We start from the raw sequence: 24,341 nt of genomic DNA, 5'->3' as shown, positions 1-24,341 counted from the left end.
TTCTGTCATTGTCGGGTCTTAAACCTACTCCCCCTTTGTTCCCACCCCCCCTTATCCTCCTACATAATATCTTCAGTCTTTTTTTAAAGACTTATTTATTATGTGTGAGTACACTGTAGCTGTCTTCAGACACACCAGAAGAGGGCATCAGACCCCATTACAGATGGCTGTGAGCCACCATGTGGTTGCTGGGATTTGAACTCAGGTCCTTTGGAAGAGCAGTCAGTGCTCTTAACCACTGAGCCATCTCTCCAGCCTCATCTTCAGTCTTAAGAAGCAGTAAGAAAGCCTAGAACTTAAGTCAAAACATCTTTACAAATGAGAAGATCTGTGATCTGAATACCTGTTTCTCACCAATACTGAGATTTTTCATTGATTTTAAGCTTTGTTTCTGTGTCACTGTCATTAGCTCACCTAGGGAAATGAAACACACAATTGGAATTCATTACTAAAGGCCTGCATCTTCGCATTTCAAACATCCCTGTCCTGAGGGCTGGTGGCCCAGATGTCCAGGTTTTTCCCCCAGGGAGTCAGAAGACAAGCGAGTTTGTTGTAGCTGAAACAGGCAGAAAGTCGTGTTGGGAAAGGTGGGTACTCCAGGCTGTGTGATGGCTCTGTAGATCATAGAGCACCTGGACGGGGCTCTCTCCTTAATCCCCCATCTCTCTCCCCCCACCCCCTCCCTTTTCTGTTTCCTCTTCCTTCTCCCATTACCTCATCTCCAGAGCCAGATGGAGATAAGACCAGGAGGTAGATCCCAGCTGCGCAGTGGGGGCTGTCTCCATCCAGCTGCCAGGATCTTATCTCCTTCCCTTCAAGCTTTTCCCTGACTGGCACATTCCTAATTCCCCTCATTCGGCTGCTGTGACGCACGTACAGCTGCTACCTTATGACCTCTCAACACCGAGTGCTTCAGGGACTACCGCCATCTAATCTAACTGCAGACCAGCATCATACACTGAAGACACCTCACTCTCAGTAAGAGCTGCTTATGTCAAGGAAACAGTCAAGAACTCAGACTGAAAGAGCACTGGCTGGCGAGATGGTACAGTGGTTAGAGCACTGGCTGAACTTCCAGAGAACCCAGGTTCAATTCCCAGCACCCATAGAGCAGCTACCACTGTCTGCTAAGTCCAGAACCAGGGATCTGATGCTTTCTTCTGGCCTCTGTGGGCACTGCGTGCACTCAGTACATGAACACACCTGCCAACAAAACTTTTTATGAGATATATCATACAAGGAGGAAATTATTAAGGGCTGGAGACTCGTTGCTCTTGCAGGAGACCTGGGTTTAGTTCCTAGCACCCACAGGGTGGCTCACAACCCTCCTGAACTCTATCTGTCATGTTCTTCTGACCTCCATGGGCGTCAGGCACATATACCTGGTGTACATTTATACATGCATGTAAAACATTCATCACATGAAATAAAAACAAATCTAAAATGAATTAAAAGAAACAGGTGGTATTTGTTGAAAATTCAAATTGTCTTTGAGAGAGTGACATTTGAAGGCCTGCTGTGAGGAGAATTCTCACTGTGGCCAACATGAATAGTAAGTGCACAGGCCCTGGGTGAGGTGTCTGCTCAGTGTGGGGCAGTGAGTCTAAAGGGTCAGAGGCCGGCCGGTCAGACTTGTGTCCTGAGTGGGGCCCTGCACTGAGGGCTGAGGAATGACTTGACCTCACTTAGATTTTCTGGCTGCTTCGATGGACACACAAGGAAAGGGGAACTTGGAGGAGAGAGCTCATTTATATGTCACCATCCCACAGACCATGAGAGTCCATAAAGAAGAAATAAACACGTCAAATTTTCTGTCGGGGCTGTAATGAAGAGGCACATATATGGATGTAAGTAACAACTTTATTTGTTACATTTTTCTAAAATGTCTAGAATCGAACAGCTTCTTGAGGGCTTGATCGGCTTTGGCAGCGAAGAAAGATCACAGTAACCCCACAGGAGGTTCTGAGTGAGAAATGAAACAAAGCACATGCCGTTTTCAGACCAACCATTAATTCAGAGGAGTTACACAGTCTTTCTGAAGTTCCTGAAACTCCAGGTGAGAAGGAACAAGGACAAGGACAGGAGGCTGCGGTGTACCCAAGCCCAGGCCCTGGGAAGCTGCTGGGGCAGGGAGGCGGGGACAGCCGCAGGAAAGCCCAGCACGCTCGCTTCCCGAGTGCTCCTTACTTTTTAACAGAGTGCTCATCCAGGTCTAATGTGGTCTGAAGCCCTGAGTTCTACAGATGCGTCTACCTGCTGGAGAGAACCAGGGCCTCGGGCACATGGCATGGTGGCCATGCACTTCCCCTGAGCTACAGCTCTAGCAGCTTTGCTGCTTGGGGACACTCAATGCCTCGACCCCACGGTTTTCTTGCCAGCCCACCAAACTCAGCTTGTCTGCTCGCTCTCTACCCCAACAGCTTCAGTTTCTTTTGTTTCTTCCGTCTTTTCTTTGCACAAATTTCCAAGGACAATCCCTAAGAACAGGAGAATTCCTACTGTGCGGTTGGAGACAAACTTATCCCAGCAGTCCTCAGCTCTGTGGATGTCTACTGTGTAAATCTGAAAGAGAAGAAGAGCATGGAGCTACATCAGGATCCATTCTTGACTGTAAGCAGCACAGCAAGTCTATTCAGAGGGCCTATCCTGGGTTACTATGGCAACTAAAGATGCTCCACCCATGTGCTAACTCTAACTCGCACCTGTGCTCATAGGAGATCCGGAGACCCCAACCTATGGCCCGATACCCAGGTCAGACATGTTCTTTTGCCCACACCAGCCCTGTATATAAACCTCATTTATCTTCCCTTCCTTCTTCTCTTTCTTTTTGGACAGTACAGTGTCTCACTGTGTAGCTGAGGGTGGCCCTGAATTCTGGATTGTTTTGCCTCAGCATCCTAGAGCTAGGATGTAAGCAGTTTGCCACATGCCTGGCTGGCCTGAGTTCTTTTTCCTGTTAAAACGTCAGCAGAGTCAAAATCAGGATTTCCTTTTACATAGCAGAATTTCAGGGCAGCCAGGGCTATATTGAGAGACTATCTTTAATAATACTTTAATGTGTATACGTCTATGTAGACTCAACAATTAATTGGTGAATATGGGCCTCAGCAAGGGCTTGAGACTGTGTCAAGAGGAAAATGATGAAGCACTGAAGAATCCTAGTGTTCATATCGAGGCCATGGAGCAGGCATGCTGTGTATCAGAGCAGTTTCTGTGGTAATGTCATCCCAGTCTTGCCTGCAGTGATACACAGTTCCCAGTAACCTTCAAAAACATCATCTAAACACAGGCTTGTGAATACCTTTTTATTCTATTCAAAGGAAACTCTAGAACACCAAATGCAGAGAACTTCATAGCCATGGATTCGGCTGAATTTTGATTTGCTCTCTATGTTGGTCTCGCTATAAGCCTAGGGTGTGGTGCTGAGCGAACACCCTGAGTACAGTTTTGTTTTCTAGGCAGAACTTGGACACACTTAGCATTTCTTGGTGGTTTTGTTGCTGTTTGGGTGCTAGGACTTGAACCCAGGGCTGCACCTGTGCTAGGCAATCTCCCTAACACTGACCCTTTTCCCTTTGAGATCAGGTTTCACTAAGGTGCCTTTGCTGCCTTTGAACTCATGATCCTCCTGGCTTAGCTTCCTGAGGCACTGGGATTCCAGGCTTCAGATCTATGTTTTATCCACCAGCAGTGGTCCCCAGTGACACTCCTGTGCACCACAGTGCACTTGCATTGGTCAGAGGATAACAAAAGGGAGTTGGTTTTCTCCTTCTACCATGAAGGTCCTGGGGAACAAACTCAGGCCATTAGACTTGGTGGCAAGCACCTTCATCTATCTGGCCCTATTATTATTATTATTATTATTATTATTATTATTATTATTTTAAGGTTTATCAGTTTGTTTTTGGACTAATGAATTCAATCCACAAGCTTTAGCTATTGTCTGAAATTTTCCCAGACACCAGAAGTAATCTCATGAAAATCAAAGAAGAGGAAAAAAAAAAAAAAACATTTCTGGTTATGTTCTTTTTCTCTAAATCAACAAGGTTGATTTTATTTGCTTGCTTGTTTAGTTGTTGTTTGCTTCTTTGTTTTGAGACAAGGTTTCTCTATACAGCCCTGGCTGTCCTGGAGTTCGCTCTGTAGACCTGGCTGGCCTTGGACTCAGAGATGTACTTACTTCTGTCTCCCGAATACCAGGATCAAAGGCCAATGCCACAAACCCGGCAATGATAATGTTTTGATAAGACAAGTTGATGTGGAGAAAGGAGCAATTCAAAGAAACAGAAGCCAAGCAGCTGTTTTAAGAAATTCCTCACCTAGTGAACAGTGGTTATTTTGTTTTAATAATTTCCATAATTTATACTAGGGAAAACAGGGGAAAGTAAGGAAAAGGTCGAACCTGGTGAGCCAGGTGGGCTCCAACTGCAGCTACAGCTGCGTAGTAGGGGATGGTCTGACCACTGTTGGCTCCTGCCAGGCTCAGGGCTCCCACCATGGCGACCCCAAAGCCACTGAGCCACTGCTTGGTGCTATCCCTGAACAGCAGTGCTGTAGACTTCAGGCCAATCAGAGCGTCATCCTTTTTGTCCTAATACCAGGAACAGAAAAGTGTGTTTGATATTTAATTCAGTAGTATGAAGATCACATTTCTTACATAGTCTACTTAGCCATTTTTAATATATTTACAAGGACACACACCACTCTCAGAGAGCACAATGTGCTAAAGACCATGCAGACACATCACGGCTATAAAACCGAGAGATGCAGAACAGATTCGGTGGATACACAGGACATCACTTCACACTGAACAACCAGGGCTCCCCTCCGTGCCCCGCTCTGCTACTTACAACCCTCATGACCTGGGACTAAAATCAACTGTTTTCCTCTTCATGCAATTAATATAATTAATCATTAATTATGTAGCTATAGTTATATCATTATCTTATTATAATTAATATAATTTATCTTATTTTTGAGATAGTCTCTCCAAGTTCCTGGAACTTGTGTAGACCAGGCTGACCTTGGACCTCACTGAGCTCCTGCCTCTGCTTGCTGGGTGTTGGAATTTAAAGCTATGCATTGCCACATTCAGTTTCAAGTCTTAGTCTTGGCTGAGCTCCATTATCCAGGGTCCTCCATTCTGTGTTGCTCTAGCTTGTATCACAGATGCATAAAGAGCTCACCGCACAGCCACAACCCCCACTTCCCAGCCAGCCAGCTGATCCTTCGCTCCAGACCTGGGTGCTCATGACTGTTGTTCTCCCTCTGTTCCTGGGGGAGCACGAGAGCTGGCACTCACACACACACACACACACACACACACACACACAAAATAGTAGATCACCTTTAAGTTCAAAAATCTATCTTCACTAGACACACAGGTGGTCCCAAGCTAATGACATCACACGGTGCGTGTGACACAGCACCACTTCACACTCACTGGACAGAGACAATGGTTGCCAACTAGACCTTAGCAGCTGGCAGAAGGATAAGCATACACGGTCAGGAGCCAAGAAAAGCAGAAACGAAGTGTCCCAAACAACCACGCAGGAAGTGCTAAGAGTTGTGAGAATGTGTGCGCCTGAGCCAATGCTCCTTTAAAACAAGACTGATTCTAATTCATATGCGCATGTGTGTGTCCACGTCTGCCATGGAGACCAGGAGGGTATAGATTCTCAGGAGCTGAAGTGACAGTCACCTGTCGACCACCAGGGTCTTTGATGAGAGTCGCAAGTGTTCTCAATTGTGGAGCCATCTTTCCAGATCCCCAAGAACAATATTTTGAAGTTTTAATGAGAATAATATTATTTATAATTGTCAAAACTCAGAAACTGCTTGGTTTGCCAGAACAGACATATTATATTTAAAACAGTGATTCCATTCCAAGTCAAGGGACTATTCAGCGGACTTCAGGTAACAATGACAGAAAATGGATTAAAACGGGGAATGATCAGACACAACAGCTTATGCCGAGAACCCTGACTCTGAGGCTGTGACGGAAGGATAGGAGTTCAAGGCCAGACTCCTGTCTCGAACACTGTAGAAGCTAAACTAACTACAAAAAGGAGATGCTTACTGCCACACGGTTATATGCTGTCTAATACGGTGGTTAGACACACGCGGAGCAGCTACAGTACAGAGCATGGAGACCGCCGGGCCTGACCCTCAGCTCTGCTCCCACTGCCCATGGAACCACAGGGGAATCACTTAGTTATAGAACTTATTTTAAAGACAAAAAAGATCCTTCTGTGCAGGCTGTTAGGAAGCTAGCTAGCATTAAAACAGTGCCTGGAACACAGTAAGTACCACTGAAATGCTGTGAACAATGAGCTGAACCGCCGAGTAAACAAACAGAAACAGTCTGTTGGAAGAGGGAACTGTGAATGACTTTCCTCTTAGGAAAACCACAACTTGTGTTTTCATCTGTTTCTTACTTTAAAGTCTCCATGCATATTCGTAATCCCACCCCTTAGGGAGCAGAGGCAAGAGAACTGGGAGGCCTAGGTCATCCTTGGCCTCACAGTAAGTTCAAGGCCAGCCTGGCTAACATCAAGTGTCCTCTCAAAAAACTAAAACCAAACTAAGAAACAAATAGGGTTCTTAGAAAACAGCAGCAGCCAAACCAAAGTTAAGAAAAAACTTGCATTTCTTTACCTGGTGGGCATAAATAGTGTCATATATCAGCGTCCACATAACTCCAGAGAAATAAAGAGGCAGGCACACAGCTGGGTCACAGGAGCCCTTGACAGCAGACCATCCGAGCAACGCACCCCAATTAAAAGTCAGCCCTACACAGGTGACAGAGGAAGAGGGAAGACTGTATGTCAGCAGTGCACGGGACATGGGTGCGGGGCTTGGCGTGTTACACGCTCCCTGCTGTCAAGCCTGCTCCGCTGCTCTCTGTCCTTCACGGAATCTTCTCAGCCTCTTGGGGTTGGTATTTATTTGACTCATCGTACAGAGCAACAGACCAGGAACGGAAAGTTTAATAATAAATAGCATAGCTAGTAAAAAGGATAATACTGTTTAATAAGGCAACTTAACTTGCCAAGCTCAGCCCTGGCTCCTCTCCCCCGCCTCTGAGCTATGGGACAAGAGAAAAGGCACAGGCTTCCTGCTTGCAGACACTCACTCACCCTCACCGGCGAGCACAGTCTTGGTAAGCGCCCCACACGCCAGCTGCGCCATCCTAGGTGTAAGGCTCATCGTCCCTACGTCCAGGCTCCATGCTCAGCTCGCTAGTGGACACACTGCCAGTGTCTCAGGTCACTCTGCAGAAGCTTTCCCTTTTCTTACACCGTTTGCTCCCATTCAGAAACCCTTCCTCTCTGAGAAACGCCTCTCCTTTGTGCTCCCACCACGTACGTGTTGGTCACAACGCACTGCAATGGCCTGCCTGTCTGCTGTCCTCTAGTCCATAAAAAATGGTGACTGTTTTAGTCTCATTTATCTCTGAGTGCCTGGTGTAGTTCCTGGCACAAAGTACAAGCAGGGGCTTGATAACTGTTGGGAGAAACTACAAACAGCAGCTTTAGTGTACGAGCCTGAAGAGAGGAAGACCTGTGCTCCCTTCATCAAAGATTCTACCGGAACACCCCTTTCTACATTAAAGAAAATGAGGGTCGGGGGAGACACTCTCTGATGAGGGGATAAATATCCCATCACACTTTCCCACAAGTCAATTCCTCCCTCACTTACTGCATGGAATGTCTTTGATTCATTTATTTACTAGAAAAATGGCTCACAGAATTTGAATCAGCCTAGGAGTAATTTAGAATGTCCTAGAAATAGGAAGGATGCAGAAGTCCTTCCATGAAGAACATCCTTGAGAAGGATGCTTTTTAGCCACGCCCCGTCTATTAATGGAGGCAGAGACTAGAGATGTGTTTTGTTACACTTTCAGAGTAGGAGCCTTGAAGATATCAGTGTCCACCTTTGCCTCTCAGGTGCTTCCTCCCTCACTTCTAAACTCCATAGGACACTCTGACCAACCACCTTTCATGACATTTTTAAAAGGCACTCCAGAAAAATAATAAACCTGATAATCTTAATAAAAATGCAAGATTTCCTAGCCAATGAGAATAACTAAGTGAACTCCTTTTAAGTATGAAAAGTTATTCTTTGTAAAACTTGATGGCTAACCTGACATTCACGTATGTACACACAGACACATAGACACACACACACACACACACACACAAACACACACACACACACACACACACACACACAAACACACACACACACACACACACTGTGCAGGATATAAAAATATGGCAGACAGTGTGAAGGGACTTACCCAAGGCTAACTGAGGCCAAAATGTGACTCTTTTCATTAGTGGGTATGTGACGACGAGAAGTAAGGACGCTGCTCCCATTGCTATGCTGGAAACAGAAGGAAGCTACAGGATTAGTGCGTCATTCAGAAGTCACTAGATACTTCCAAGTCAGTAACTGCAAGATACTTTTGTGCTTTGTAATATCTTGGTGAAATTTTTCGCTAGAGTGACTTTACCTACTATAGAAGGTGACTAGAAAAGTACTTTGCAAGGCACAGAGACAACTGAAAACAAGCCAACACACACGGTGCTTTCATGTACTAGGTACTACCATGAGTGCGGCAACTGTTCGTTTATTCTACGATCTCCACTAGGCAACAGGCAGCTTTAATCGAACTCCCTTCTGTAGAGTGGAACCCGAAGTGCAAAGTGGTGAAGGAGCCAAGCGTCGGCAGCTCACTCGGGACAGCGAGGCTCAAATCTTACGGCGACCTGGTTCCAGTCCCACCCTGTACTGTTGTCTGCTTCCAAATGGTGAAAATACCAAGGTGTGCAATAAACCACAGTATGTGTGCGTGTGTGTGTGTGAACGTGCGTGTGGGTACATGCATGTGTTACTGCGTGTGTATGCATGAGGGATGAAGAAGGGTTAACCTCAGATGTGATCCTGAGAAGTCGTACCTTGCTTTTTGAGATGAGATACTCATTGGAACCTGAGGGTTGACAACCAGGAGACCCAGAGATCTGCCTGCCTCTGCCTCCCCAGTGCCAGGATTACAAACATACCCATCCCTGACCTCACAGTAGGTGCTAAGGATCAAGGATACTTATGTGGCAAGTATTTCACCAAGTAAGTCATGCTCTTAGCTCTCTAACAGAGTTAGTTCATAGACTGGGGAGATTCCCTTCATACACAGCAGGGATTCTCAAGAAAGAGAAAAGATGTGGTGGTGCATGCACATCTTTAACCCTACCAGTGGGAGGCTGAGGCGGGAGGAGCTTTCTGAGTCTGAGGTCAGCCTGGTCTACAGAGTGAGTTCTAGGACAACCAGAGCTACATATTTGAGACCCTGTCTCAAAAAAAAAAAAAAAAAAAAAAAAAAAAAAAAAAAAAAAAAAAAAATCAATGAAACAAACAAACAAAAGAGAAAGAGAAAACAGCTACAGAAATATAAGATGTTCCGAGGTTGCTCAAAGTTCATCTAACACAGCCTCAGTACTAGTAAAGCTGTTGGGGGACTGACATAACCAGGTCTAGTCTCTACAGTGCAATACTTTTGTGGACACTCCCTCCTGTCCTCTTCTTACTCACGAAGCACTCTGAAAACAGCCAGCTGATGCTGTGTCTATTTACGAGTCCCAAGAATGGGTCCTCACATTTTCTCTTCTGCTATTTTGTGGAGTTCCAGGCTCTGGGAAAGACACGGTTCCACTTTTTGCTAACTGAGCACAACCACTTCTGCTTCCAGGTACTCAGCAACAACAGGAGTGGAGTGAGTAAAATTATATACACAATACGCACACATATGGCTGTATACACACTAGAGAACCCAGGGATGTGCTCTACAAGTGCTCTTGGCTGCCGCGCCTGTGAAGCGGACCTGACAATGTGCTGAGGTGCTGTGCGCTGCTGACGCACAGGCTCTGCATGGGTCAGTGAGCAGATCTGTAACAGCGATTCCTACTTCATTCCCACATCTGAATCAGAGAATCTTTTACACACAACTGTGGAACCACATCTGATGTACCTGTAGTAGTTCAAACACAGGAGAACACCCAGTGCCAAGGTCAGCTGTCCCCCAAGGAAGACGAAGGACTGGAAGGTTGAAATGTCTCCAGCAGCAATTGGGCGATTTGCTGTCCTCATAACCTCAACACAGGAAAACAGGCACCTTAATTCATACGCCAAGTCAACTGTCCATCTAAACACCTAAAGCAGACAGTCCACGGGCTACTGACACAGTGCAGGGCTGGCACTCGCCTTCAAGCCTGGTGACAGGAGAGAAATGCCTCCTCCAGGCTTACTCTGACTTCCACTCATTAGCAGTGTTTCCTTCACACATACAAATAAATGTTATTTCAAAATTAAGGTGAGGGCTGGAGACATGGCTCAATGGTTAAGATTAAGAGCACTGGCTGCATTTTCAGAGGTCCTGAGTTCAACTCACAGCAACCACATGGTGGCTCACAACCATCTGTAATATAAAAAGGATCTGCTGCCCTCTTCTGGTGTGCAAACATACATGCAGACAAAAGCATTTAAAAGTGATGGGTCAAGGCAGGCACTTAGGCACAAATATGAACAGAATGAAGCCAACATTTGAAGTTCCATCAAGAACTAACACTGAATGCTTAAAATGGCTTTGTGAAGGGCTAAATGTTACAAGCATTCCCATCCCAACTCCAAACAAAACAGTGTCTTCCCGATCTAGATGCATAGCCCCTCAGCTCAGCAAATGCACATCCAGCTCCCATCCACAGGTAAGCAGGTAGTAACAGGCTCCTTCTTGGGAGCGAGGGAACTGCAGCAGATACTGTGTAAAGCCAATGCCCTGCTCCGAGAATAGGAAGCACTAAGTCAGAAGTCAGCGAAGAAATGCGCTGAGGTGGCACACGGGAATGTTTTGCCACACTACTGAGTGAGTCTGTAGTCTGTGATGTTAGCTGACTATGCTGAAATGTTAGTGGTAAATCTGTTGGAGGAGTGTGGACAATGCTGTTAAACACATCAATAATGGGGCTGGAGATGGCTCAGAGGTTAAGATTGCTCTCTTCCAGAGGTCCTGAGTTCAATTCCCAGCAACCACATGGTGGCTTACAACCATCTGTAATGGGATCTGATGCCCTCTTTTGGTGTGTCTGAAGACAGCGACAGTGTACTCACACACATAAAATAAAATAAATAAACATTAAAAAAACAATAACAACTGCTGATATTTGCACCTTCATGAAAATGTACACCAACACATAGTGTACTTACACCTTTTGCCAAATTTCAGACGTTCATCTGTATTTCTTCAGGCATTTTTCAGTATTTCTTACCTGAAATCCAAATGTCTTAGGTGTGTAAGAGTCTATCTCTTTTGTTGTACTTGTATGGGTGTTCTGCTTGTATGTCTATTCATTAGTCCTGTGCCTGGTGCTTACAGAGCCCCGGAGAGGGTGTCACATCCTCTAGAACTGAAGTTACAGATGACTGTGAGCTGTCATGTGGCACTGAGAATTGAATCCAGGTGATTCTTAATCACTGAACCATCTTTCCAATCTCTCTGATCTCATTTTAATCTTGTTTCAGTTGGGCTTTTGACAACTCTTTGGCAAGGGGAAGGAACTGTAGATGCTGTCTAATTATTTCCACATGGAATTAGCTCACTCTTGCTCCTTAGCCTCCACTGGCTCCCGGAGGAGTAGGCGTTTGTCAGTACTTGGCTGTGGTCAGTGTCCACTTGTGTTCCCAGGTTGCTGGCCTCTTCAGTTCCAAGACTGAGATATGTGAGGCAAGAAAGGATCAGGAAAGGTCATTCCCATGCTTTGGGGGCTGAGGTTCTGCCATTTTCTCTTCTACAGTCTTCTGTGTTGTCTTCTACATGCTATCTGGAGTTCTGGCTGTGCTCGGTGGGAAGAATAAAGCAAGCATGGCTAGTCCACCTTAAGGGTGGAAGTCAGACATCTGAGCAGTGTTAACACAGGTAAAGTGCGGGACTTTCACATGGTCTCTAAGTCAGACAAAGTAACTCATATAAGTTTCATTTCTTCTTCAAATTCCCTACTTCCAATCTCAAGTCTAAGATTAGTTTTGAAGGTAACTGAGAACAAAATCCTTTTCAAATATTTAACCTCCAATGCTCATTTCTATACATAAGTAAGCTGTTACTCACAGATGTACTAATTTATAGCTCCCCTTTTTCTATAAGCCTTATATTGAGTTTTTTAAAAAAGGAACACTGAACTACTTTAAACATGAATCTGAAGCCTCATTCATAAGGTATGCAGAATGAAAAATGACCCAGGAAATGGGAACATGCAAATCAAGTTTGCGTTTGCTGGCCAATCAAACAGCCCCAATGTCTGCATAGCATGGAGGTGCTTAATCACATGGCTTCTGCCCACCTTCCATTACAGTGCCAACCTGGTTACACACACACAGACACACACACACACACACACAGACACACACACACACACACACACACACACACACGAGAGGGTGGGGGAGACACGGAGGGATGGAGGGAGGGCACGTGGGTGAGGAGGGGAGAAAGAGGGAGGGATGGAACTGTTCAATACGCTCGTACTTCTGTGGCACGGTAGGAGACTAGCTATAGATCTGAGGATAAGCAGGACTCTGTGAGACTACTTAGGAAGAGCTCTGTGGAAACACTCGGATGGTGCATATGAAGCTTATACACTGATACTCTGGCGTTTCCCACTTAGTTTTGGACAACTGCTGGCTAGGTATTGGGGCTGGAGAGTAAACGGAGGGTGGGGCTGTAGTGAGGCCAATGCTGACAGGCCTGGCCTGTGCCAGGGTTCGTTTAAACTAAGACTGATTGACAGAACAGCCTCAAAGGAAGGATGACAATCTCTTGGGCATGCCAAGGTTCAGGGTCAGTTTCTAATGCACCTTCCTCACCCTGTTTCCCACACTGAGTTACTTGTAAAACTCCAGCACACACCCTGCCCTTTGGCCACTCTTCTGCTGGAAGGGAAGTGAGCCGCATTTCAACAGTGGCCACTCAACTGTCCACCTTTCACGGTGGCCTTCAGTGGTTTCCTGTAATCATCAGGTGCTCTACAAAAATGAGAGAGGCCTCTCTGTTCCTTCCCAGGATGAAACTACCTTTTTATCGAAGTCACGGTCCCACATGTCATTAATAGTACAGCCTGCTCCACGCATCAGAATAGCTCCAGTACCAAAAAGTGATAACATGTACCAGTCTGGAAAACAACCTGGGTCAGCGGCCAGACCAATGCTCCAAGTGCATGGCAAATACAGCAGCCAGGTTCCTAAACAAAACCAAAACCACATAGAAAAAAGAAAGGAACAAATTTAAGTCAGGTAACTAACTGCTCCATCTGCTGAGTCACCGTCTTGCCTTCTGCTGCTATGACAGACTGCATGGTGTGGGGAAGAAGGGTTGCTTTGGTATGACAGACTCCATGGTGACAGGGTTGCTTTGGTGTGTGTGTGCATCCCCATCAGTCCATCATAAAAGGAACTCAGGGCAGGAACCTGGAGGCAGGAACTGATGCTTGCTGCCTCATTCAGCCTGTTTTCTCTACCACCCAGGACCATCTGACCAGGGCGGCAATGCCCCCAGTGGGCTAGACCCCCTCACATCATTAATTAAAAAAATGCTTCAGGCATCTGCAGTGAAGCGGGAAACACACTGCCAGCCTGGTAGAAAGCGCCACCTGCTGAAACTTCCTGGAGTAACATCAGTTGACTGATCAGGGAGGCTGCCCAGAGGGATGTCACTAGACTAGCATAGGAAGGCCCTTTGAGTCCACTCCTAGGACTGAGAAACAACGGGAAAGCTTTGTTACTGCCTCCTAAAACACAACAATGGCTAATACTGCTCTATGAAATTAATTAGACATAACATCAATACAGTAAAACAGTAACTACCACTGCCTTACAAGACAAGCATATACATATTAAACCATGATTTCTACAGCTGATTTTGGTAGGAGTTTCTGATACATGGTAGGGGCTCAAAACCACTCACTAAATGAATTTTACCCTGTAATTGTCTTATTTAGAATCAAAACACGCAGGTCAATATCTTAAGATACTCAACACAAATAACTACAAAGATAATTTCCTCTAACCTCCATGCTTGAAGTGATAGTGACTAACGCCTCTGGAGCCCTTATGTGCAACACTAGTCAAAGTATTTGCCATGTGTAGATGGACATTAAGGCTAACTTTATAAAGTCAACATTAGCATTCCCTTCTAGAAAAAGAAATGAAGGTGCAGAGACATGAAGTAATTTAACCACAGCCCCTCCACTAGATGGAGCTGAAGGTTCAAATCCACAAGAACTGGCTCAAAGCCTGCCTCACAACCTCTTACACAGCAGGATGTACAGCCACCAGAATAATGATGCTTAACTATGAAAACAGAAGCAATGGCAGCTGTGGATCTGTCCTGCATGTCTGCAAGTCTCTCCTGTAGCTCTGTCACCCAGAATCTAAGAACAGAATTATGAAGTGCTTGTGTAAACCTTGAACTACACACACCGAAATCATGGAGGGGAGTGTCTGCAGTTTTAACAATTGGGAAATGGAGGCAGGAGTGGAAAGTTGGCTAAAGACACATAGTGGGACCCTCTGTGAAAACAAACACCACACCCAAATGGGACCACATTGGGGGTCCTGGAGAGGTAAAGGCAGAACAAATAATTTGGCATTTGGATATACTTCCATACACTGAAACTGTAGATCTCGGCACCTAAATTAGCTAGAATTCAGTTGTTTCCCTCTCCATCTTCCTCGTCTCCCGTATTTCCTACATCTTTCTAGAGTTGCAGGTCAGACTCATATTTGTAGTGTTTCAGCACTAAGTGTGCTTGTTTGGTTGGTTTTATTTTTTTTTATTTTGGAATATATAATCCAGGCTGGCCTGCAACTTGAAGCAATCCTCCTGCTTCGCCTTTTGAATGTTGGACTATAGATATGAGCCTCTGTATTTGGCTACCCTTGGATCTCCAAGATCTCTCTTCTCCTCTGTAATATAACATTTCCTCTGGAGTACTAATTCTTCCATTTTTCTAGTTTTGGAGACCCACAGTGGGTTGTTTCCTATACCTCTGATACTGGTTTCCATACTCTCCTGGATCATCAACTGTGTTTTCCACACAGAAACAAACTCTTTCAAAGACCGTAGTTTCCCTAGCTCTTTTTGTCACTGAAGCCGGGTGAATTTATCTAGTACCCTGACCAGCGTTTTACCAACTAGACAAAAGCGTTCCGTGCACACGGTGCTTATATTGTGTTACAGGTATCAACAATGCGTGAGCACTTTGATGAAAAAGACAGAAAGAGAGAAGGAAGAGAGTCGTAGAGAGAGAGAGGGGATTGTGTGAGTTTAACGTTGACGGGCACGACACTACTGGGTCTTTCTGGTCTGGCTCTGACGAGGAGCCTGAATTTTAAGGGTCTCTTGGGCCTTCGATAATTGGAGGCAGAATCGAAAACCAATGAATGCAGAAATGCTTCAAAATTGCAAATCGCCAATCAAAAGCTTCGAGAAAGCAATGGAGCGCCGGACCACATCTGAATGGTCTCTGGGAATACATGTTTACAATATCCACCTTCGGATCTCGGGGCTCAGAGCGTGAGGGTAAACTGCGTGTCTCTGGCTGACCGAGTCCCGAGGTAAGTGGCCCAGTGTTCAACACACCGGCAGCAGTTCCCGGGCTCTCGGCTGCAGGACCGGGGCGCACAGCCCAGCCCGCCCCACTCACCGATGGGCTTATCCAGGCGCATGAGGCGCAGGTAGGGCTGCAGCGGGCGGGGCGCCGAGTTCACCACGGCCGCGGCCGAGAGGCTGAGCGCGCGTCCGTGCTGCGTTCCGGAGGCCGGCGCTTGCCGGTCCCGCGGTCCCGACGCCCCTGCGGTGCGCGCCAGGGCCAGCGGGAGTCCGCGTGGACCTCGCAGCCATGCGGGCGCTACGGCCCGCAGGCACCGCGCTAGCCCCGCGCCTCCTAAGCGCAGCATGGCGCTTGGCTGGACGCCGGCTGGTGACGTCATCCAGGGCGACGGCCCGCGAGCGGGCATGCGCAGTGGTGTCTTGTAAGGTGTATGGATAGGAGTTACCTTGTTTTGTGTGTGTGTCGATGTTTGTGAGTGTATCTACATGTGTGTGTGAGTGTGCATGTGTCCACATGTTTGAGACTGTGCATATGTCCATGTGTGTGAGTGTGTCTACGAAGTCAAATATGTGGATCCCAGGGATTGAACCCAAATCATCAGTCTCAGTGGCAAGCACCTTTACTCAATGAGCAATGTCTATAGCCAAGTAAATTTGCAAATCTTTTAAACTAGGTAACATACATAAACACAAAAACACATCTCTTACTTCACAGGGAATATTAGTTTTTTCTGAACCACATGAGTGACCGTGGCTCGAGACCATGGCTTCAGATTACCTCAAAATCATGTTCCAACATAGAAATAATAATACACACCAAAAGGAAGGAATAAATCCTATGGCGCTTAGTTTGGGGTTGGCAAACTAAACGAATCCATTAAAAGGTTTCGTGTGATGGTTGGGAGGATGCTGGTTCAGAGACAGGTTAGCAATGACTGATTAGTAAGGGAACTAAAAATAGTCCAAGGTAATTTTGGTTCTGGATCCATAACAATTAGACTCTGTACGATAATGAAGTTCGAGATAATTAGCCAGTTAGAATCTAGAGCATAGTTCTAGCCGTTTATTTATTTATTTATTTATTTCAGGAGCTTAAATTTACACACGCAATACCTTCTCAGGTTTCAATATAACTTCCTGAATATTAAAAATCAAAATACCTCAATCTATTTTTAGCTATTTGTGTGTGTTGGGGGGAGGTGCACATGCCACCCTGCATGTGTAGAGGTCAGTTCTTTGTGGAGTCAGCTCTCTCCAGGAAACGTTATGTGGGTTCCAAGGATGGAACTTAGGTTGCCTGTTCTTTCATTGTTTGCCATTAGAAAAAGATTTGTGACCGTACGATGATCACAGGAAATTTAAAAAGTGATTATGACTCTGTATCCACTTATAAGTGTCACGTGAGGTGGGATGAAGATGGCTGAAGTAACTTGTGAGTGTGAGGGAAGGTTCTCTGGAAAGAGTCAAACAACGCAAGTCCCTTGAACGTCAGAAGTTGAAGTTAATGTCCGAATGAACCTTCACAAACATGGACATTTGTCACCTAGAATGGAGAACTGGGCTAGAGCAGCCAGAGGTTAAGCATACACACAACATGGGAAAGAAACAAGGCACAGGCGCACACTGCTCAGATCTCCTTGTGTGCAAAGAGAACAGAATTGATGAAGTGTGTAAGGTTAAGGGCAATGAAGGGCAGGTGTTGGTTATTGAAAGCCTGGGAAGCCACTTAGGTACTTTGAGCAGGGCATGGGGAATGGGTGGCCAGTGATTAAGGGCACATAACTGCTTTTGCAGAAGACCTGAGTTCAGTTCCCAGCATGGCTCACAATCATTTGTAACTCCAACTCCAAGGGAATGTGAGGTTCTTGCTCTCTGAGGGCTTATGCACTCATATGTGTTCATGTGTATCAGCCCCTATCCCCCAGTTGAATAATAAAAAGTAAATCTCAAAAGTGTTTGAGGCAAAGTCAGGGTGAATGAACAACTTAGATGTTGCTATAGTTATCCAAGTGAAAAATTAGGCATTGAGTTTATTCAGTGGGAGAAAGACATAGAAAATAGATGAGGTTTTGGGACTGAAGTAGGAAATTATAATTATGCCTGATTTTTTCTCTTCTGCAGAGTCAAGCACTTTAATGTTGGGGAGGATGCACAAATGCAGCTTGGAGGCATACAGAAAATTATAAACAAGAAGCTTCTTTCTTCCTTCCTTTCTTCCTTCCTTCATTCATTCATTCATCCTGAGGTGGTGAGGATCAAACCCAGGGTATTTTCTCTGTGCTAGGCTAACATTTTTCCAGTGAACCACAGCTCCAATCCATCAAAATGAGACTTTCAAATGTAAGATCCTATATATTTAGATTTATTAGAATAACTGTGCAAATTAAGGTTATAAAATTACTTTATTTCAAATGTGAAGATATAAAAACTACTTGCATAAAAACAGAGTATTGAAGCCTACAAACTTTAGGATCTAGCTTCATTGACATACTAGATTTGACTGAGATAATAGTCACAGCGAACAAACATAGAGAAGATTGAAATCCTGGGGCAGGGGGAGAATTACATTTTGTTACAGAAAAGCACAGATCAAAAGCAAATGTCCAGTGCTGAGGACTTCACCAAACCTCTCTGCCCCACAGGAATATTGCTTAAGGACTATTACAGGCATTGTTGATCCTGGATATGATGAGGAATGACCACAGACCTGTTCCTGGCCTGTAAGGTGCAAGGAGACTTGAGGAAAGGCTTCCTGGGAGAGCCTCCTAGAGAGAGAGCGCTTCAGGCCTGTGAAGAAACCAGTCATCTCTTTCCTCTGCTCGCTGCCAGATCTCAGTGAATCTGTAGATCAGGCACAGCCATCACATGACCAGGCCAAGCTGGGAACCAGCACTACAGACAGCAGGACAGAGAGGGAGAAGGAAGACAGACTCCTGCTGGCGTGTCAAGCTGCTGTGCCCAGCTGTCAGGCCTTATGTCACTCCAACGACTTCTCACATGGGGTTATAAGTATCATCATTTAGAGGCTTCCATTAGTCACAGGCCAAGCTTTTTCAGCAAAGCAACGACTACTGGGGTAGAGACAGTAAACACTAATGGAGGATGATGGCAGGTCAGATGTTTCCAGAAACATGTCGCAGCCACCAACCATCCATCTCCCGTACCGTCATTTCTAAACTGTTCGAGTCCCTTTCCTCTCAACTGTGACTGGTCTTTTCTTTGTCTTTGATTAATACTACTCCACCCAGCCACCTGTCCTTTCCTGGACTCATGAAGAACAGAGAGAAGAGGCACAGGGGCCGTTTCTCTGTTTTAGTTCCTCTCAGAGTGTGAGCAGGTGTCTTTTTACAGCCAGTGTGGTGTTGTGGCAATGGGCCTTTCCCCCACTGGAGCTACAGAGAGGCTCCTATCTTATTTGGTCGTATTTGACAATCTTCTCAAAAATAAAAACAAAGCTTAAAAAAAAGAAAACCAGGACATAACCTTCACTTATTTGCCTCTTGGTCATATTGGAGGCATTCCTATACATTTTTAATAACTCTCAGAATAGTGCGTGCAAAGTGCTAGGAGACATTTGCCACACAGCGCCATTAGCTGTCACCACCTGCGGTGGTCTGCTTAGAGGAGAACCCCGCACTGGATGCAACACTGAAGCGTGCCCCGTCCTTCCAAGGCTCTGAAGCTGGATAAGGAGTCGGCCCCTACAGCTAAGGTTTTGCTTTAACTCTTATGAATGGCACCCCTGAGGGCTTTCATCTCAGGGGCACTGAATGCCTTTTATTTTCATATACAAGCAGGAACTTTGGCATTTCTTATGACAAAAAACCCATAGGAAAAGGCAGGCATGCTTAGTGGGCTTTTGGCGGGGAGAGGTTTTTCTGTTAAAGGTGGCAGGGTCTGCTCATCCACCATCTTCAGGGTTTGACCGTTCAGTTGGACGGATCTGCAGGAAGGAAAGACACGCTTGAGTTTAGGCAGGCTGCGCATGAACTGTGGCTCCTACAGAACCTGTGAAATCATTTGAGATCATCAAGGGGGGACTTTTGTGGCAGCTTGAATTATAGATTTGTGTTTCAGTGGGAGGTGAGCGTAGGTGAGCTTAGGTGTGTGACAGGGACAAACTTAAACCTGCAGTGGAGAGAACGTAATGGGACTAGCCGAGAGTATGCAGCCTTTTGTAGAAACATGCACAAGATCAGGTACCTATTATATCCTGTTTTCTGAAACAGCATCACACCCTGTAGCTCAGGCTGGAACTTACTATGTAACCCAGGCTAGCCTCAGACTCTTAACAGTCTTCCTACCTGCACTGCACTCGGGGATTTTATCTTTTTCTTAATTTTTGTCGTTATTGCTAAAACTGAGAAGATGAGTTATTTTATGCCATATATGGAATACTCATGTCACATGTAGAACACCCATCACTATGCCTGTACACAATAAGCATTGTGAAAATATTATATATTGCCACTTTGCACACAAATGAGCATGCCAGGCCAGACCTCTGGGAGTGGGGTCAGGAGTTCAAAGTCAGCTCTGAATACACGAGACCTCCACCACAAAAACCCCTAAAACAAAACTAAACCTAACAGAAGTAATCTGTTACCCATACTCCTTGTAACATTTTGACATATTTATTCTGTCATTCGTTTTTTAAAAAGGTATTTATTATATACACGTACACTGTAGCTGACTTCAGACACACCACAAGAGGGCATCAGCTCTAATTACAGATGGTTGTGAGCCACCATGTGGTTGCTGGGAATTGAACTCAGGACCTCCGGAAGAGCAGTCTCTCCAGCCCTTTATCAATCACATCTTACAGCATTCATCCACCACTTCAGTTTAAGCAACACATAGGATTCTAAGTCCATTAGTGCATTTACTTAATCCTCTACTTTTAGATATTTCCATGTATCCTGTGCTTCTCTCTCTCTCTCTCTCTCTCTCTCTCTCTCTCTCTCTCTCTCTCTCTCTCTCTCTCGGACAGGGTCTCTCTTTGTAGTCCTAGCTGGCCTGGAACTTACTATGTAGCCTAGACTGGCTCCTAACCTATGGGCCAACCTCCTCCTTTTTCTGCCTCTCAGGTGCTGGGATTATAGCTATACATGATCATTCCTGGCTTGCATTGTTTGCTATTAAAGCCTTTTCATCTCTTCACTTGTCTAAGGCTGGATCTCACTATGTAGCTCTGGCTGCCCTAGGACTCATTTTGTACACGAGACTGGCTTTGAACTCACAGAGATCCAACTCTCTCTGCCTCCTGAGTGGTAGGATTAAAGGTGTCCTGCCACACCTCCCATTCTTACTGGGCTCAGCAGTAGAAAGAAGACAGCTTCCATCTTTGTTAACCTTTGTTAGATGCTCGACTCTGAGTGTCACAACTCAGGACCTATGAACAGCTTGCTCTGACTGTTCCATGGGCTACCAAATCTATAGTGAGGCCCACAGGCCTTGGCTTTGTTTTTATACTTATATATCCCATCAAATCTTTAGATGAGGGTGGGGAGAAAATATGGCCAGCTTCAGGAAGCCAGAAGCAGAACTAGGTCTTGAAAAGTATCTCTGAATGGTGGTGTGAGGGTGTTGCGCATGAACTGAGGGATCATGTGACCATGCCTACCAAAGTCCGTGCACCGACTTGAGTGCTTCGGTACCTCAGCTTGAAGGCAAACCTGGTTACTGTGAATTAATAGTGCTGCGTAAGACACGGAGACGGCAAGCTCCCATCTGCTCAGTGTGGCGGCTAACCAGCTGCGCTCACACTCACGCTCTCAGGAAGTGTGTTCAAGCTTTGAGCAAGAGGATGATTGGCTTTCTCTGAGGGGGATAACTTCTTGTGTGTTTTGAAGACAGAAAGGGGAGGATGAGGAGAAAAGTCTGTTAAGCTGCAGGTGAGATGCAGGTTCAAGTCATCAAAGGGCTTGGCAGAGCAGAGACTCCCCCAGGCAATAGCGCTGGGCCTAACAGCCTGGATCTGGTTTCCCAGAGCCACAAGGTGGGAGCTCAGAGCTGACCTCCAGATGCTATCCTTCGATCCTGCACTCGGGAATGCACACACAACATGTATTTTGAAAGAATTCAAGTGATTTCGCTAGAAGCACATTTATGGCCACGTTTTTTCTTACTCTAGTCAAAAAAAGAAAGAAAGGAAGGGAAGAAGGGAGGGAGGGAGGAAGGAAGGAGGGAAGGAAGGAAGGAAGGAAGGAGGGAAGGAAGGAAGGAAGGAAGGAAGGAAGGAAAAGGCTGCTTTGGTACTCCCAGAGAATCCCACCCAGCCCGTGTGTGGTGTTTTATTCCACTCACACGCCCCTAACTAGATCAGACCTGTGGTTCAACCCCTGTGGCTGTCTGTCCCCAAGAGGAGTATCTTTTCAGAACAAATAATGTAAATTTGGAAGGTATTCTACATACCATAAACATCAAGCCAGCCACAAGTCCTTTATCTACAAGGCTGTGCTGCCTACAAGATACACTAAGGCAATGGTGGCACAGGGCCTGTGGGAGTAACCAGCCACTGTCTGATCTGACTTAAGGCCCACTCTACGAGATGGAACCCATACCTGACACTGCACTGCTGACCTGAGACTAGATAGCCCAGTAAAGCCAAATAACACTGGTCTAAACCAAACAAAAACGTGGTGAGCAAACGACTGGATGATATTCAGCTACATTTATGGATCAGCGTCATGTTCAGTCATCATCAGAGAAACTTCCTCCTGCAGGAGACGGGAACTCATACAGAGACCACAGCCAGTGTTCGGGAGTGAGAGGCCTTGGAACACTCAGCCCTAAAGAGAACGTCTCCGTCAAATCCTCCCCTCAGAGCCCAGGGAGCTCTGCAGAAAGACTCCAAGAGACGGAGGGGATGGAGGACACTGTCATTGAACAACACGAGCAAGGTTCATATGAACTCAGAGACGGAGGAAGCAAGCACGGGGCCTGCACAGATATGTACCAAGTCCACCGCGGTACAGAATACGGTTTCCAATTTCGTGGTGCCTGGGGCTCGCAGTGTGAGAGGCAGTGGGTCCCTCGTTCTTGTGCTTTCTTTTGGGCTCTTTTCCTTCTGTTGGTTTGTCTTGTCTAACTTTGATGTGATCATTTCTGTCTTATGTTATGTTTTATTTTGTTATTTTTTTTTTTAATGAATGAATACATGCAGGGAAACTTAGTCATTAGGGTAAAGGTTAACAACTGAACAGTCTTCTCCAAAAGAGAGGCGTACCCAGCCTCCCCTGGCAGGAGACAACAGACGCCTTTTATGGGTATTGTTTTATTTTGTTTACTTGGTTTGGGAGGCTTTGTGGTTATGTTGGTTTTGGTTTTTGTTTTGAGAAAGAATTTAAAGCCGAGTGGGTAGGGAGGGAGAGAGGATCTGGAAAGACTTGAGGTAGAGAAGAATGTGATCAAAATAAATTTAAATTTAACTAGATATACTGGATGGATCTTGATATGTGAAAATATTTGAGATCACAGATTTTCTTCTAGAATGACTAGACTATCAGTTTGTGCCCATTCCTTCTACACTGGAGCTACACTTCTATAAATAAGTATTCATATATGGGGTTTCTGAAATAAAAAAAGTTAGAATACAATGGTTACCCTTTCCTTCCCCTCCATAAAAAATAACCCGTCTCCTCTGTAATAAATACCAATAAACTTACATAAAGTTTGCAACCAACAAGAAAATGTACTCACTTGGAAAGTAATCCATCAGACCCAAAGGGCTTTAGGAGGTACTTATCCACTGGTCGGCTGAAGAACGAAGATGGTAACTGCAGCTGCTTGGTGACGTTATAGAGGTTCAAAGCATACAGCGTTACGTCTCCTGCCTGATATCTTGGGCTAAATGCAAACAGGTTAATTCAGTCACGCATTTGTCTGGTATGATGGAGAACATGAACTTGTATGTGATCAGACATCCTGAGTGCCCTTATTCACAAAGGTGGTGGGACCTATTAGCAGCCCTTCCTAGGATGATGCTAGACCAATCATGTGGCCCTATTTTGTAAACAAGAAAAGTACTGTTCTCCACACCACCACTTCCCGAGATAGAACACTCTTCTCCTTTGCTATGTAGAGCTCCAGAAGCCCATAGCTAGGGCATATATTTTTATATTTAGAAGGTTTAATGATAATAACATCTATTCATGTCAATTTGTTATGAACTATATCAACAAGAGCTGTTCCTAGTCTCATAAAAAGACTGAACACTAGTTGCTCTTCTGGAGGACCAGGGTTCGGTCTCCAAGGTGACAGTTTCAGAGCTGAGGCTATCTTCTGGCCTCCATGGGCACACACGGGGCACAAACATGTGCAGGCGAACACCATACATATCAAACAAAAACACTAAGACTGAGGCAGGGCTGGAGAGATGGGTAAGCCGCTAAGATGCTTTGCTTTATCTCCAGACACATGGAAAAAGCTGGAGGTGGCTCCTGCTTGTCATTCTAGTGATGGTGGGACAGGAGAGAGAGACGTGACCCCCCGAGCTTGCTAGCCCACTGGTCTAACAAACTGGACAAAGTTCCAAGCCCATGAGCATTCCTTCTCCAACAAAAGGTAGATGGCCTCTGAGGAAGAACCCCTGAGAATGCTGGCTTCTATATGCACACGCACGATGTATATGTGTATATATATGCACACCTGGGACTACACATGTGCACCCCACATGTGAACA

The 24,341-nt window shown here is 45.5% G+C and overlaps 2 protein-coding genes across 2 annotated transcripts in view; both read right to left on the bottom strand.

The window, feature by feature from the left end:
• Positions 1 to 1,853: 1,853 nt before the first annotated feature.
• On the bottom strand, positions 1,854 to 16,015 carry COQ2 (coenzyme Q2, polyprenyltransferase). Its single transcript, XM_080924870.1, has 7 exons — positions 15,753 to 16,015; positions 13,123 to 13,289; positions 10,031 to 10,152; positions 8,303 to 8,388; positions 6,658 to 6,791; positions 4,403 to 4,591; positions 1,854 to 2,562 (listed from the first exon to the last, which is right to left on the bottom strand). The coding sequence occupies exons 1-7, from the start codon at positions 16,003 to 16,005 to the stop codon at positions 2,389 to 2,391; spliced, it is 1,125 nt and encodes a 374-aa protein (XP_080780996.1). The 5' UTR covers positions 16,006 to 16,015; the 3' UTR covers positions 1,854 to 2,388.
• Positions 16,016 to 19,441: 3,426 nt separating this feature from the next.
• Positions 19,442 to 24,341, bottom strand: part of HPSE (heparanase) — a gene marked incomplete at its 3' end in the record, with an annotated part of 34,312 nt that continues 29,412 nt past the window's right edge. The window contains exons 11-12 of the mRNA XM_080925749.1: positions 23,360 to 23,506; positions 19,442 to 19,601 (exon numbers count right to left, since the gene is read on the bottom strand). Of these exons, the coding sequence (XP_080781875.1) occupies positions 19,442 to 19,601; positions 23,360 to 23,506 (307 nt within the window). The remainder of the gene's footprint in view (positions 19,602 to 23,359; positions 23,507 to 24,341) is intronic.

Source organism: Micromys minutus, assembly GCF_963924665.1.
Source record: "Micromys minutus genome assembly, chromosome: 11".
NCBI classification, from domain to species: Eukaryota; Metazoa; Chordata; class Mammalia; order Rodentia; family Muridae; genus Micromys; species Micromys minutus.
The sequence above is the reverse complement of the archived record's forward strand: the minus strand, read 5'-3'. Positions and strand labels throughout refer to the sequence as shown.